The sequence below is a fragment of the Polyodon spathula genome, chromosome 7 (assembly GCF_017654505.1).
Source record: "Polyodon spathula isolate WHYD16114869_AA chromosome 7, ASM1765450v1, whole genome shotgun sequence".
In the NCBI taxonomy this organism is placed as follows: Eukaryota; Metazoa; Chordata; class Actinopteri; order Acipenseriformes; family Polyodontidae; genus Polyodon; species Polyodon spathula.
In genome coordinates this window covers 25,555,157-25,570,662 of record NC_054540.1, presented here as the reverse complement: position 1 = coordinate 25,570,662, position 15,506 = coordinate 25,555,157, and the positions used below count along the sequence as shown (strand labels likewise).

Genomic DNA, 15,506 nt, shown 5'->3' with positions numbered 1-15,506 from the left:
TGCAGAGCCAGTAAAATACATCACTGTGACAGAACTGGACCACAATGACTGAACAAAATGATGTAATAACTACATACATACAATACAGGATCATCACTTTAAAATAGTACCTTCCTCAGCAGTGCTTAACAAATAGTGAATAAATATATATATATATATATATATATATATATATATATATATATATATATATCTCATCCGGTCCTGTGTTTTATATAACATTGTGGTTTACCACATATTTCAAGTTTTGCCAGAAGATATCATGCAGATTAAATCTTCTAGCTGGTAAATGAAAAGTTAATGTTTAACTTGGGGAACAAATCTCAAGGAAACACCCACCAAGTGACCACTAACCCACCTAACGAAGCAAGCTGCTCTATGACTCAAGGTATTTAAAAAACAGGCTAAGTGCCTGCATATTACAAGGTAAGCAGGAGAGGACATCTCAACACTGACTTGTGCTGAGCACAAAGGCAATTTCTGTTTTGGACTCATATTGGACTTAATTAACTTGGTCCTGGACAGTCACATTGATGATGGTCTTTATTAAAAACTGATAAAAGACACCTTTGTTTAGTTTTTTAGTTTTTATAAACTAACAGTGATAGTGATTTAGAGCTACAGTATTAGAGATGGTATGCAACTTCTGTGTTAGCCTCCTCCAACTACCTGTTTTCCTTTTTTTAGGATCATTTTAGCAGATATTTTAAGCACATGACGATTGGCTGGTTTCAGTGAATCTTGTGATAAACTATCTACAAAGAAACACACGGAGATTCTTTTATTTAAAGTGTTCAAGCTAGATTCTTCTAAAGGATCATCATTTAAACTTGTGGCAGCATACTTTGTGTATTTAGTTTGAGCAACAAATCTAACTTTTTATAACACGCTAACAGAAAACAAAAAATAAATTTTTTGTAGATTCAGAGCTGAAGACACCATGTCAGTCTCTTCTGCTGTTGGTACATTTGTTGTGTGGGACTATGCGGTCTTTGCAGGAATGCTGCTCATTTCAGCTGCTATTGGAATATACTATGCTATAGCAGATGGCGGACAGAAGACCTCTAAGGATTTCCTGATGGGAGGCAGAGGTATGACTGCAGTCCCGGTGGCTCTGTCCCTGACTGCCAGCTTCATGTCTGCTGTAACAGTACTTGGCACACCATCTGAGGTTTATAGGTTTGGGGCAATGTTTGGTGTCTTTGCCATTACATACACCTGTGTGGTGATCATCAGCGCAGAGATTTTTCTTCCTGTCTTCTACAGATTAGGAATCACCAGTACTTATGAGGTAAAACTTTTTATTTTTTTAAAATGTTGTTTCTATTAAATGTAAGGAGATATGTGTCATTTTTGTGTGCTGTAATGGCAATCCTAAAAGCATAGAAAGGTGTAATAATGTATAGTGAAAGCCCAGTAAAACATAGATAAGCATTGTAAAGCATAGAAGCGTATGGTAAAGCAAATTTAAAAACATGGCAAACCATTTTAAACTATGGTAAATGCACAATCACACTTTCTTAAATATACCTGTTTCATATTTACCTTTTACTCTTAACATTACTTTTCATATTGCCCATCCCTTAAACCAGGATATTTCAGGGGCATTTTTTAACATAACTTAATACTGAACAAGGACCAGAAGTGGAGATAAAACTGAGAATATTATTCTCTCTGTGCAGTTTTTCTTCATTAACAAGAGGTCGTAGGCTGTACTTGAGAATTGTGGTATATTCTGGACAAAGATAGTAATATTTTCCCAAAAAAGAGAAAGGTTAGGTGCTGGGAATAAGATAACAGATTTAAAGTTCAACAGTTCCTGAGAAGAAAAGTGTCTTTTCAAATGTATGCAGCATGCAGTTATCTATATTAATTAAAAACAATCATTGTGAGCAAATCAGTTATTTGAACATTCTGTGGAGAAAAAAAACAACACTTTTTAAAATTTCCAAAGTTAGTAATTTAGGTGTGTGTTAGTATGCTGTATAATTTATATAACTATATATATATATCTATATATATATATATATATATATATATATATATATATATATTTTTATTTTTTTTTTTTTTATTTCTTTTTTTTTTTTTTTTTTTTTTTTTTTTACAGTATTTAGAAATCCGCTTTAACAAAGCAGTTCGCCTCTGTGGCACAATAATGTTTATTATTCAAACAGTAAGTTTCTTTTTGTTCTCATTTGTATTGGTTTTTATATGCAATTATTAGGTCTGAATTACCTTATTTCCTCAACCTGGATTTTGATTAGTCACCCATTAAACTACTTAATCACTTGCTAACATTAATTTGAAAATAATTTTCATTATAAACTTAATGTGAAATATGAAAATATACTTTATATGAAATATAACAACATGTATATATATATATTATATATAATATATATATATATATATATATATATATATATATATATATATATATATATATATATATATATATATATATATATATATATATATATATATATATATATATATATATATATATATACATACACACACACACACACACACACACACACAGTGTCTTGCAAATGTATTCAGACCCCTGACCAATTTTCTCATATTACTGAATTACAAATGGTACATTGAAATTTCCTACTGTTCGATATTTTTTAAAAACACTTAAACTCCAAATCAATTATTGTAAGGTGACATTGGTTTTATGTTGGGAAATATTTTTAAGAAAAATAAAAAACTGAAATATCTTGCTTGCATAAGTATTCAACCCCTACACATTAATATTTGGTAGAGCCACCTTTCGCTGCAATAACAGGTTTAACTCTTTTGGGGTAAGTATGTACCAGCTTTGCACACAGTGTCGGAGTGATTTTGGCCCCTTCTGTTGTTGGCAGATTTGCTCCAGGTTGTTCAGGCTGGTTGGACGACGCTTATTGACCGCAATTTTCAAATAGTGCCACAGATTCTCAATGGGATTGAGATCAGGACTTTGACTGGGCGACTGTAGGACATTCACCTCTTTGTTCTTGAACCACTCCAGTGTTGCTTTGGCCTTGTGCTTGGGATCATTGTCCTGCTGAAAGGTGAATTTCCTCCCAAGCTTCAGTTTTTTAGCGGACTGAAGCAAATTCTCTTGCAGTATTTTCTTGTATTTTGCTCCATCCATTCTTCCTTCAATTGTAACAAGATGCTCAGTCCCTGCTGATGAGAAGCATCCCCACAGCATGATGCTGCCACCACCATACTTCACTGCAGGGATGGTGTGTCTTGAGGCATGGGCAGTGTTAGGTTTGCGCCACACATAGTGCTTTGAGTTTTGGCCAAAAAGCTCTATCTTGGTCTCATCTGACCACAAAACATTTTCCCACTTCGCAGCTGGGTCACTCTCATGCTTTCTGGTAAACTCCAGACGTGCTTTCAGATGGTAATTTTTGAGTAAGGGCTTCTTTCTTGCCACCGTTCCATACAGGCCAGTGTTATGCAGAGCTCTTGATATGGTTGACTGGTGCACGATTACTCCACTTCTAGCCATTGAACTTTGTAGCTCCTTGTCACAAAGACGGCCAAGTGGGCGGCGTCAGAACCAGGAAGGAATGAAATATACAAAGACGATGATGTGAAATGAAATGATGAAGACGCCTGTTGACGCCGGTTTATTACAAAATAAAAGGTTTAAACAAACACGAAAACACAGGGCACGGCACTTTACGCCAAAATAAATAGACAAACAAAAACAGACTAAACTTAACAAAACGGTGCACGGACAGACACACTGACAAACACGGCGAGTTTTAAATAAACAAGTATCGTGCTGGTCCCACCAGCACGCAATAGCAATTGATATATTAAGTTACTCCTTCTCTCGCTCCCGTTCTCCACTCCCGAACACCCAACCACCAGTATGTGACAACGTGCATCTATATATACTATTGTGCTGGGATTCAATTACCAATTAATTATTCACTTGAATCCCAGCACGTGAATTAATAAAGTGCAATTCCCCGTGCTCACATATTACTACATTTTACTTGCACGTGAAGTGCTGTGCAATCCTCGTGCCTAAATACACATATACATTTTTAAACACTCGTGTTACACAGACCCGTTTATATCCCGTGTACCAATGTCTATACACCAACATTTAAACACACCACACGCAACACATAACAGATAATATACACAGGGGCGGGCACTTTGTTACACTCCTTCAAAGTGATTGTTGGCCTCTCTGGCTTCTCTCACAAGTCTCCTTCTTGTTTGAGCGCTGTTTTTTGCGGGACAGCCTTTTCTTGGCAGTGCCTGGGTGGTGTGATGCAGCTTCCACTTCCTGATTATTGATCCAACTGTGCTCACTGGGATATCCAAACACTTGGATATTATTTTGTACCCTTTCCCTAATCGATGCATTTGCATTACTTTACCTCTAACTTCTGTAGAATGCTCTTTGGTCTTCATTTTCCTTCAGATTCACAGCCTTACCAATGATCCTTCAACAGTGGAGTTTTTATCCAGAAAATGTGACAGCAATTTTAATGGTTCACAGGCCAATGGTAAGGTAATTGTGTCCTCGTTAGGGCAGCTTCTTTCATCGGTGCAAACTGGGAGCTTGCACAGCACAGGGGTTGGATACTTATGCAAGCAAGATATTTCAGTTTTTTATTTTTCTTAAAAATATTTCCCAACATAAAACCAATGTCACCTTACAATAATTGATTTTGAGTTTCAGTGTTTTAAAAATGAAATTTTAATGTACCATTTGTAATTCAGTAATATGAGAGAATTGGTCAGGGGTCTGAATACTTTTGCAAGTGTTTTGGTAATCTAAAGTAATGCTAAGCAAAAATAAATGTATTAGGGGTTAGAGAACATTACCTTTAGCTTGAGTTTATTAATGTGTAACATGGATATCATTTATTAATTTTTCAGATTTTATATACTGGAATTGTTATTTATGCTCCAGCCCTAGCTTTAAACCAAGGTCAGTATCTTCAATTATAAAAATAAACACTACAACACATTACAGTCCTTAAGCAATAGCAACGATCAAATGTATTGTAACATAACTGTCAATGAAGAAACTACATTATTAATTGTAATTTTTTTCTTGATAGTTACTGGGTTTCACCTGTGGGGAGCGGTGGTCTCAACTGGGGTCGTTTGTACCTTCTACTGTACTATGGTAGGGTCGTAGTCACATTGCTTTACACATGACAGTCCCTCACTTTATCTGATGCTGAAATGTCTCATGTGTGGTTCCAGGGAGGCCTGAAGGCTGTGGTGTGGACAGATGTATTCCAAGTTGGAGTCATGGTTGCTGGATTCACTTCTGTCGTTATTCGAACTGTGGTGGTTAAAGGTGGAATCTCTCCCATTCTGAATGATTCTTATCATGGAGGAAGGCTGAATTTCTGGGAGTAAGTTAACAAGGTCGAAGTTGACCTCACTGTTGTCCCACTAGACCTCATACGAACTCTATAACATACTGACAGAATTATTCTACTTAAAGCATGCTACAACTGTTAGAAACATTGACACAGTCCATGAGTGGCTCACCTGATAGAAGCGCAGCCACGTGATGCGCAGGGTGAGGATCGGAGAACGTCGACTGAATCTTCGGGTCTCCTGAGCCATGCAAGGAATTGCTGCAGTGAGGAGAAAAGCGATTGGGCATTCCAAATTGGGAGAAAGATCATGGGAAAATTATAATTGGACACATCAAATAAAAAGAAAAAAAAACCTGACACAATTTTTCAATGACCTTAAATAAAAAAGAAAATAAAATAAATCACTATTAAATTGTTTTGTACAGTACAAGAAAACACATTGATATGCTTTTGTATTTGCCATAATATAGTATTTTAATGGAATGTTTACTGTCTGGTTAATAATTACCATTGTTTTATACAGTAGTAGCAACTTACCTGCATCCAAACTCTTACAGGATATGTTTCTGTTTCAAGATAAAGTAGACAATACTGAATTACAACTGATGACCAAGACTTTGAAAAAGATAGTGACAGAAGTTCACCAGTGATTGGTAAAAATTAAATATAACTTTCTTGAAAACTGTATTATAGCTTTGATCCCAATCCTTTAAGAAGACATACGTTTTGGACTATCGTACTTGGGGGCACCTTTACATGGACTGGGATATATGGAGTCAACCAAGCACAAGTGCAGAGATACATCTCCTGCAAAACCCGCTTCCACGCAAAAATGTGAGAAACACTTAATGGGGCAACAGCTGAACTGTTTGAACTCTGACTGTTTATTAGTTTTCACAGTAGCTAGCATAAACTGCCATTTTTGTATTGTCCAATTCCTTACCCTTTTAAGGTATTTGCATTGTGGTTCAATTAAAATATATGAATCAGATAATAATAATATTCTTCTTTCTTTTATCAGCTTCATATGTGTAAGCCTTCCATTTTTACAGTATGTGTGGGTGAACTAAGAAAATAAATTGTTAAAAAAAATAATGTAAAACCTTTAACCTGAAACTGAAGTTTATTACGACCGCAGGTCTCTCTATGTGAATCTTCTTGGACTCTGGGCGATCCTGGCCTGTGCTGTGCTGGCAGGCTTGTGCTTGTACTCGGTGTATAAGGACTGCGACCCCTGGACTGCACACACCGTGTCAGCCCCAGACCAGGTACAAAGCCAACACTCCTCTTGAATGGGAGATAGATACTAAACCACACAAAAATAATAATCCACAAAATGTAAAGGTTAATATAAATCACTGTTGGAATATATATATATATATATATATATATATATATATATATATATATATATATATATATATATATATATATATATATATATATATATATATGAAAAATAATACTAAATAAACTATTTATTTGATTACTCTTTAAAAATATTTTTTCATTTTCGGTATGATCAGTGGCTATAGCAACTATTCAGCCCCCTTGGACGTTTTCACAGCTTGTTGTGTTACAACCTGGAATCTTGATGCATTTAAATGGGATTTTTTTCCCCTTTTATTTAAACAATCGACTCAACACTTTCAATGTGTGAAAAAAATGCCTTCAGAATCCACACAATAAGTTAAGTGGAGTCCATCTGTGTGTAATAAAAGTGGTTCACATGATTTCAGATTAAAATCTCTGTAAGGTCCCACAGTTGGGTAGTGCAATCAAAGCAAAGATGCTACCATGAAGACCAAGGAGCTTTCAAAACAACTTCAGGATAAAGTTATGGAAAGGTACAGATCAGGGGAGGGGAATAAAAAGATTTCAAAGGTATTGACTGTCCCTTGGAGCACAGTCAATTCAATCATTAAGAAATGGAAAGTATACGGCACCACCCAGAATCTGCTTAGAGCAGGCCGTCCTCTCAAACTGAGCAGCCGGGTAAGATGGTATCACAAGGCTGGCTGAGTGATGACGTCAGACCCAGAACAATAACACACAGGACAGAGAGACGCAGAGTTTTGTGAAGCTAAGCGCTTGGTTGAGCTCAGCATTTAATAAACCAAATAAAAGATTTAAACAAAAACAGCACACCAAAACAGGACATGGCACATGTGGCCAAAATAAATAGGCAAACAAAAACGTGCTAACAGACAAACAAACACAGTGAATCAAAACAGTTCTATTTATGTTATTTTACTTTACTTTGTTTACTCTCCTTCTCCACATCTGTTCTCCAGTCACCGAACAGACAACCCCGAGTGAGTGAAAACATGCTGCTTTTATGCAACTGTACCGAGACTCAATTGCTAATCAATCATTCAATTGGAGTCTCGGTACAACTGCATGTGAATTAATCTAGTGCAATTTCCTGTGCTCAAATATTATTACGTTTTACCTGCACGTGAAGTTCTGTGCAATCCTCGTGCCTAAATACAGGTATACATTTTAAGTCACTCGTATTCATAATCCATATTATATCCCATGTACCAACTACAATACACCAACATTATCACAATACATACAACATATAACACAAAAATATACACAGGGGAGGGGCACACTGCCAGAGAAGAACATTGGTCAGAGAAGCCACCAAGAGGACAATGACAACTCTGAAAGACCTACAGTGTTCCATGGCTGAGATGGGAGAAACTGTCCATGTGTTAACAATGTCTGAAGTACTCCACAAATCTGGCAAGAAGGAAGCCATTTCTGAAAAAAGCCCATGTAAAATCCTGCTTGGAATTTGCAAAAAGGCATGTGGGAAACTCTGAAAAGATGTGGCAAAAGATTCTGTGGTCTGATGAAACAAAAATTAAATTATTTGGCCTAAATGCAAGGCGTTATGTCTGGCGCAAACACAGCACATCACCCAGGTAACACCATCCCTACTGTGAAGCATGGTGGTGGCAGCATCATGCTATGGGGAGGCTTTTCATTGGCAGGGACTGGGAAGCTTGTCAGGATAGAGGGCAAAATGGATGGAGCTAAATACAGGCAAATCCTGGAGGAAAACCTGCTTCAGTCTGCAAAAGACCTAAGACTGGGATGGGGATTCACCTTTCAGCAGGACAATGACCCCAAGCACACAGCCAAATCCACACTGGAGTGGCATAAAAACAGGAAAGTGAATGACCTACACTGGCCCAGTCAAAGTCCGGACTTGAATCCGATTGAGAATCTGAGGCAAGACTTCAAGATTGCTGTCCACCAACGATCCCCATCTAACTTGACAGAGCTTGAACAATTTGCCAAGAAGAATGGGTGAATATTGTGAATACTTCCTATAGGCATTGTATAGTACAATATAAATACCCACCTTGTGACCAGCTCCTTATCAACACCAGCTCACCATTAAGACCTGGTCTTACTATGAGGGATTATGCTGTATACTTTGAATAAGCTTTTGATTAACTTTCAGAAATTATTTCTAGCTAATGCCATACCTGGTACTGGACCTGCTAAGAGATTTCCCTGGAGTTCCTGGGCTCTTTGTGGCATGTGCATATAGTGGAACATTAAGGTAAACAAATTTTCTCTGAGGATAACATAAAGTTCTGTTGCAAAACTAGACAGGAAAAAATAGTACGGTCACTGTCTTCAGTATTATAGGTCTGTGGATCAAGCAACTGGACTAATTATATGAAGGAAAACCCTCAGTACAATGGTCAGATCCCATTTTTAAGGCTTTTAAGTTAATCATAGATATTTGTTTGGTTTATTTTCAGTACTGTTTCCTCCAGTATCAATGCCTTGGCTGCTGTAACTGTGGAGGATCTAATCAAGCCTTACTTCAATCTTTCAGAAAGGCAACTATCTTGGACTTCCAAGGGCATGAGTAAGAAGTTTTATAAACCAGCATTTTAATAGTAAATTCATATTGTGTTTGGTTCCGCAGTGTGAATATATCTGCATTTGATATTAGTATAGATCTCCTGTAAGTTAACTGGTGCCAGTGGTTAAACAAAAAGGTGTTGTATACAGAAATGTATCATTTTTCATCCCTAAGTTAATGTTTCAGTTCCAGCCCAGGTTTGTAGTATATATAATAAATACACAAAACCCCTTTACATACACAGGGCTCCTGCCCTGCCATTGTGTTGTATACACTTACATTAGTGTTGGGTAATTTACACAGTAGAAAAATGCATAGGTTTACAAAAACTTTTAATTGTAAGTATAAATCATTTTCGCTTTCCTTGATCTTGATGGATAAATAGTCAGGACGGATACGTGAATTAAGCTGAAATACAGTCAGTTTTTGGATATAGAAAAAAGAAAACAAGTATTGTGTTAAACCATAGTGTTTTGGCTAAAACTATGTAAAAAGTATATGTCAGGTAAACGGCTTAGCTGTCCTGTGAGTTAGTCAGGGACCTTAAATTGTTTAGTACGTGTTCGGAAGAACTAGGTGTTTCTTTTGTTTTTGTATTATTAAAAGTGAGTGTCAGCACTAAACCTCCAATTTCTGTGTTTGGTCTAAGTTTTTAAAGTGGCTTACGAACCAGAAAGTACCCAAGTACCCACCTCTTTAGGAGGTATGGTCTACAAGATGAATGGCTTGCTTGCATAGCAAGGCAGCCACTTCCTTTTGGAGTACCGAGATCTGAAGATGTCACAGATGTATTTGTGACCCCTCGAAAAGGAAGAGACCCCAAGCGGAACTGTAGCATGTAACCATTGTGCACATTGGCAAGCACCTAGTTGTCCGAGATGCAAGCATGCCGGTATTACAGCTGTTGTATGGAAAACGGAATGGTCTGAGGCTGCAAGCCTTCAGAGCCCCTGCTGGGGCTGCTGAGGTTTGGGTGAAGCATTCTGAGACGTGCAACGGCTCTGGAACTGCCTCCTAAAATGCTGCTGCGTGGACGCATCATGGCCTGCATTCCCTTTACCCAGCGGGATAGTCGGGTTACCCAATGTAGGTGTCGCCTCAGGTCACCCAGCGGAGCCGTGGGCACTGGGACCATCTTGGTAATAGTATGTGCCCTGCCGCTTTCCCAGTGGGAGCACTGCAGGATCTAATCCATTGCAGGCCCAAAAGTATGCCCTGGGGATATCGGTGTGTCTAATAACGCCACCTTATCTGCATCAGGGACCCTCGCTTGTGACAGTCACAGCTGTCTGCGAGCTATTACCAGGCTTACCATGCTTCGGCCTAGGGCCTACCCTTGAAGGCCGGTGATCTGGTACAACGTGCCTGACAGGAGGTGCAACTCGGTAGCCACCGGCTCTGGGAGTGGGGCTTCCCTCAGTATGCCATCCATATAGGTAGTCAGTATACCTGCCGTGTTTGCAAGGCGGGTCACCTGTGCCTCCGCTGCTTACTCCCGTTTGAGGTGTGTCTCCGTAACCCTGCACTGCGGGTTTGGGCACACAGGAGACCACTACAGATATAGTGTCCTCCTCTGCCATTAATGATGGCACTTCCCACTCACCCTGAGATACCCTGGGGAATTCAGGGGCTGGTACTGGGAGCGGAGCCATCTGTCTCTGGCCTACTTCGAATGCTTAACCAGGCGGCTTCGAGGGATCGACACCCGAGCTTATGCACAGTGGAAATCCTGCGAGGAGCTCTGGGACAATCGGAGGAGCAGGGGGACTGGGGCCCCAAGGGCCGCTGACAGTTTTGCTACAGGGGATGGAGCGTCCATCCTCATGGCCCTAGCCAGCCTATTGCAAATCACCCAATTTATATTTTCAGAATCCTATTGTTCTGATTTAAAATACTTCTGTTGAAAATATAGTACTGTACCAATAAAACTAACTACAATACATCTAAATGGCAGCCTGCTTATTTTAAAACACAGCCCTTTCAGCTATGTATTTTTGGCATTGTACCTTTTTTGTGTTCCCTGAAAATGGGTTGGAACAGGCCAAAATGAAATAATCAGATATGTGTCACACTGTTTTAACCGTCACTGAGGTCAAAATTGCATAGGGCCGGATATGTGAGTGCTGACTATACTGAATGTGATGTTCTGTATCCACTAGTTTAAACCCTTTCTCTGTTACAGGTTTACTATATGGGGTTTTGTGTATTGCGATGGCAGCGTTAGCCTCTCTAATGGGCAGTCTCCTACAGGTATGGAAGCTACAGTATGTAGGAGTCAGGATGGTATTTTCCAGGATTTACGCTTCATATGTTAATAGCCATATGCAATCAGTATGAATGATATTTTGCCTGCTTTCCTCTGCAGGCAGCACTCAGTATTTTTGGGATGATTGGAGGTCCGCTGTTGGGATTGTTTGCTTTGGGCATTCTCTTTCCTTTGGCCAACCCCACAGTAAGTGCAGTGTAATTTCTGTCCCCAGAAATCAGGATCTTTCAGGGAAAAGTCTTTTTGCTTCAGTGACCCCTAGTGGTCAGGTATTCATCACAAGTGGGAGACTTGTGATGAATAAGGCCGGGTTTTGTCTCCAAAAGTTCAGTAGCTTGGTAAAAGGAATACAATTATTTAAAACTAAGAAAAACAACAATAAATAAATGACTGCATATTTTAAAATGTAGTGTTTCCAGAGCCCAGAAATATTACAAAAGTCAGTTTGCCAGTACACTCCCCAGCTTGAAAACAACTCCAAATGTTATATCTCTTCAGGGAGGACTAGCTGGCCTTGTATGTGGATTTGCTGTTTCCCTCTGGGTTGGAATTGGTTCTCAGGTGTACCCCGCATTACCTGAGAGTACCAGGCCTCTGCACCTCAGCATAGCCGGCTGTAACCTCAGCAACCCTGCAGTGGATTCTAACTGGATGGCAGTGACAGAAATCACACCAATGACAGCCACACTGCTGAACGAAGCAGTTGACAGGTTAGTACTTGACGTAAATTCTATTTCGTGTTAGATCTGCAGTCACACAACCTTGGATCTGCATCGTGCATTTTAATATCTAGGCAACAAAGCAGGGTTAGGCGAGCAGCTGGCAGATTCAAATCCTGTTCACCCCAAGTTGCTGATTTTGTGTAGGGGCCCATGTGGAGCTCTGTATTGGCGACATGAGCTTGGAAGAATGGTCTTGGGTGAGTTTGCCTCACCGTGCCACCGTGCAGAGTAGCTGCAAGGTTCAGTAGCTGCTTAGGCATCCGGAGGCACCTGCTGATCTTAAGTTCTCCTGTGCTGGTACATGGGTCATCTGGGATGTGATATTTAAACTGATAATACAATATTTGTCTTTATTTCCAGACCCTACCTGGCTGATCACTGGTACTCATTGTCTTACCTCTACTTCAGTACAACTGGAACCCTGGTGGTTCTTGCAGTTGGTCTCATTGTCAGTCTCTTGACAGGTAGGCACTGACCCCTCACTCCTGTATAACCACATCATATTCCTTTTGGTGCAATACACAAGAGTTTAGTGTGTTATATTTGATTCAATAATGGAAGTAAAACACTTAAGCAAGCTTGCAATTGAGACTGTTCAGTTAGTTTTAACATTAATGATTTACTTGTCCGAAATAACAAAACAAACATTAATGACATTTCAGTGTCAATGCAACTTCTATAACATTAAATATAAGAGATTTTCTCAATCATTTAGCTTAAATCTACTGCAAGTTACATGCAATTACAATATGGACTCTTTCTAGTTTCCCATAAACAAAACAAACAAGAAACAAACATTAAGTTGTACCACAATTACAATAGTAACTCTTTCATAGTTCCCTAAGGACAAATCAAATTATACTGGATGCAATCAGATTAATAAAAGAAATACCATCATTATTTCTAGAACAGCTTGTTAAACTAACATGTCTATGGTAAGATATGTGTTATCCAATTACATGCATGCATAGAACTTCATATCATGGCTCATAGCCTAGATAGCCTTAATAATCATTAACCTTATGAAATACTTGAAGATTCCACTATGAAATTAGCATCCTCTTAGGTAAAGCAGCAAGGACTAACTATAAGGCAACACGACTTTGGTATGACTAAACAGCTTTGAATTTAGTTTGAAGACAAATTTAGTGAGGTATATCTCTTGATTTGATGTGGTTTTGGAATAAAGGAGGCTAGAGGAAGTTTCTGATTGGCTAGTTCATATCAGTGTTGACACGTCCTAGTGTTAAAGCACTGTCTTCTTTGTGTCTGTATGATTATAAAAATGATCTTAAAATCAGTTCTTATAACTTTTTAAAATTTGTATTATTATAACTTGCCATATCACTCGTAGTTTATATTAGGTATTATTTATATCTTTCTGTAAAATGTACCTTACTTTTGGTATGCAACATGTCAGGGTCATTTTAATGTTGTCTTATTTATTTCTGATTTGTTTGATTCAGGATATCTTTATTTAGTCTCAGAGTTTCTTATTACCTATTTTGTTTGAAATCTTAACATTTTCCGAAATATCTTTACCATTTACTCTGGTTCTTCCAGCACCTTTGAGATCCATGCAGTCTGGATTGTTAACATTTGCCAGGAGGTCTTTCCTTTGAAGCAAGGGTGTTAAGGGTTACCCTGCTGTGTGTTGTTCTCGTTTAGTTCCTGAATAAATTAATCAAGGAAACCTTTTGTCAGAACACTAGTCAAAGTGTGAATTTTAAAAGTGATTACTTAGATTAATTAGTCTGTATGTTATTGAAGTGTATGTTAATAAAGGCATTGAAACACAAATCATTTATTCGTTTGTGTTTTATTGCATATTCATTTGATATTTCATATTAAACTTTTATGACGGTAGTACTTCATTTACTGTTACACAATCCTGAAGAGTTCCAGTGTTCTGTATTGTAAGACTGCAGTATCGAAGCATTTTATCATATATATATATATATATCTATATATATATATATATATATATATATATATATATATATATATATATAGCATTATTGATCTTTGCTTTTTTTCCTGTTTCTGAAAGGAGGAAGAAAACAGCATTTGGAGTATGGAAAAACATTAGTACAGGAAGATCTTATATTTTACAGTCTTTTCTCTTCTTGTAAAGCCAATGTAAGTGACATGCATCATCATTAAGTTAATCATACTGGGGCCTGCCCTTATTCAAGTTTGCTGTGGTATATCATGGTTATAGCACAGCGCAGTACAGATTAGTAAATGCTTAGTGAAAGCATGGTAAAGCACAGGAAATCATGGCAAGAAAAGATCAATGCAAAGCTTTGTAAATACATACACCCATGGTAAACACATTTTAAACATTGAATGTGCAAAATACCCTTGTTAGACTGGAGCAAGTGCAAGTTATTTAAGATTGTAAAAACAAAAGTACATTAAGGTGCAAAGCCAAACACCAGTCAGTCAGCAAAATATGGATTAAATTCATTGAACAGTTTTAGGGAAAGTATGGTATCAAGAAAAACCAGCACCCCATTCATGGTTGTTAAACCCTAAAAGTTTGATAGTCCCAGTGATACAGAGACAAGCACGACGTCGCTCCGATTGTTATTTGGAATGCTCTTTTATTGGTTGTTGTTTTCCTATTTCTGCTTCTGCTTCCTTTGCTGATTAACTAGAACTCTAAATGTGTTGACTCAAAGTTGAAATGATGAGTATTTTTGCTGATTTCACTTATTCTGTTGTCTTGCGCTGTTTTATTTATTTGTTTATTTTTTTGGTTCAATGTAATGCTTTTAATCAAATTTAGATGTTTTGTTTATTTTCACCAGTAAATATTATACCATCAGCTAAACTTGATAACATGCTTTGGGGGGGGGGGGGGGGGGGGGGGTATTTACAATTTGTACAGTAGACATAAACTAAACATTAATATTTAAAAAAAAAAGATCATGTATTGGATTAAACAGGGTTGGCTCTGATGATACTACTGCTACTACTACTACTACTAATAGTAATACTAATGTGTTTTGCATGCTTGTTTCTAGGATGAAAAACAGGTTGAAATGTTGAAATGGAAGCCTTCTCCTACCAAAGTGTCCGGAACAGTCAATCCTGCCTTCAATGACATCGAGTTGGACTTGCCAGAAAATAATATAAAAGTCAATGGTGTTCATATATAAAACAGACCTGCAATATCCTGCGACAGAACAGAATTGTTTGTACTGAAACTACACTGTGGTTTGGACAAATGCAATATGTGTGTGTAGGTACAGTAT

General features: G+C 37.9%; 1 protein-coding gene across 1 annotated transcript; it reads left to right on the top strand.

Moving 5' to 3' along the window:
- The first annotated feature begins 940 nt into the window (after positions 1-940).
- On the top strand, positions 941-15,410 carry LOC121317819 (sodium-coupled monocarboxylate transporter 1-like). Its single transcript, XM_041253921.1, has 15 exons — positions 941-1,291; positions 2,111-2,176; positions 4,909-4,960; positions 5,094-5,161; positions 5,242-5,396; positions 6,060-6,200; positions 6,505-6,634; positions 8,858-8,946; positions 9,152-9,261; positions 11,441-11,508; positions 11,624-11,710; positions 12,023-12,234; positions 12,607-12,710; positions 14,297-14,385; positions 15,276-15,410. The coding sequence occupies exons 1-15, from the start codon at positions 941-943 to the stop codon at positions 15,408-15,410; spliced, it is 1,857 nt and encodes a 618-aa protein (XP_041109855.1).
- The last annotated feature ends 96 nt before the right edge of the window (positions 15,411-15,506 follow it).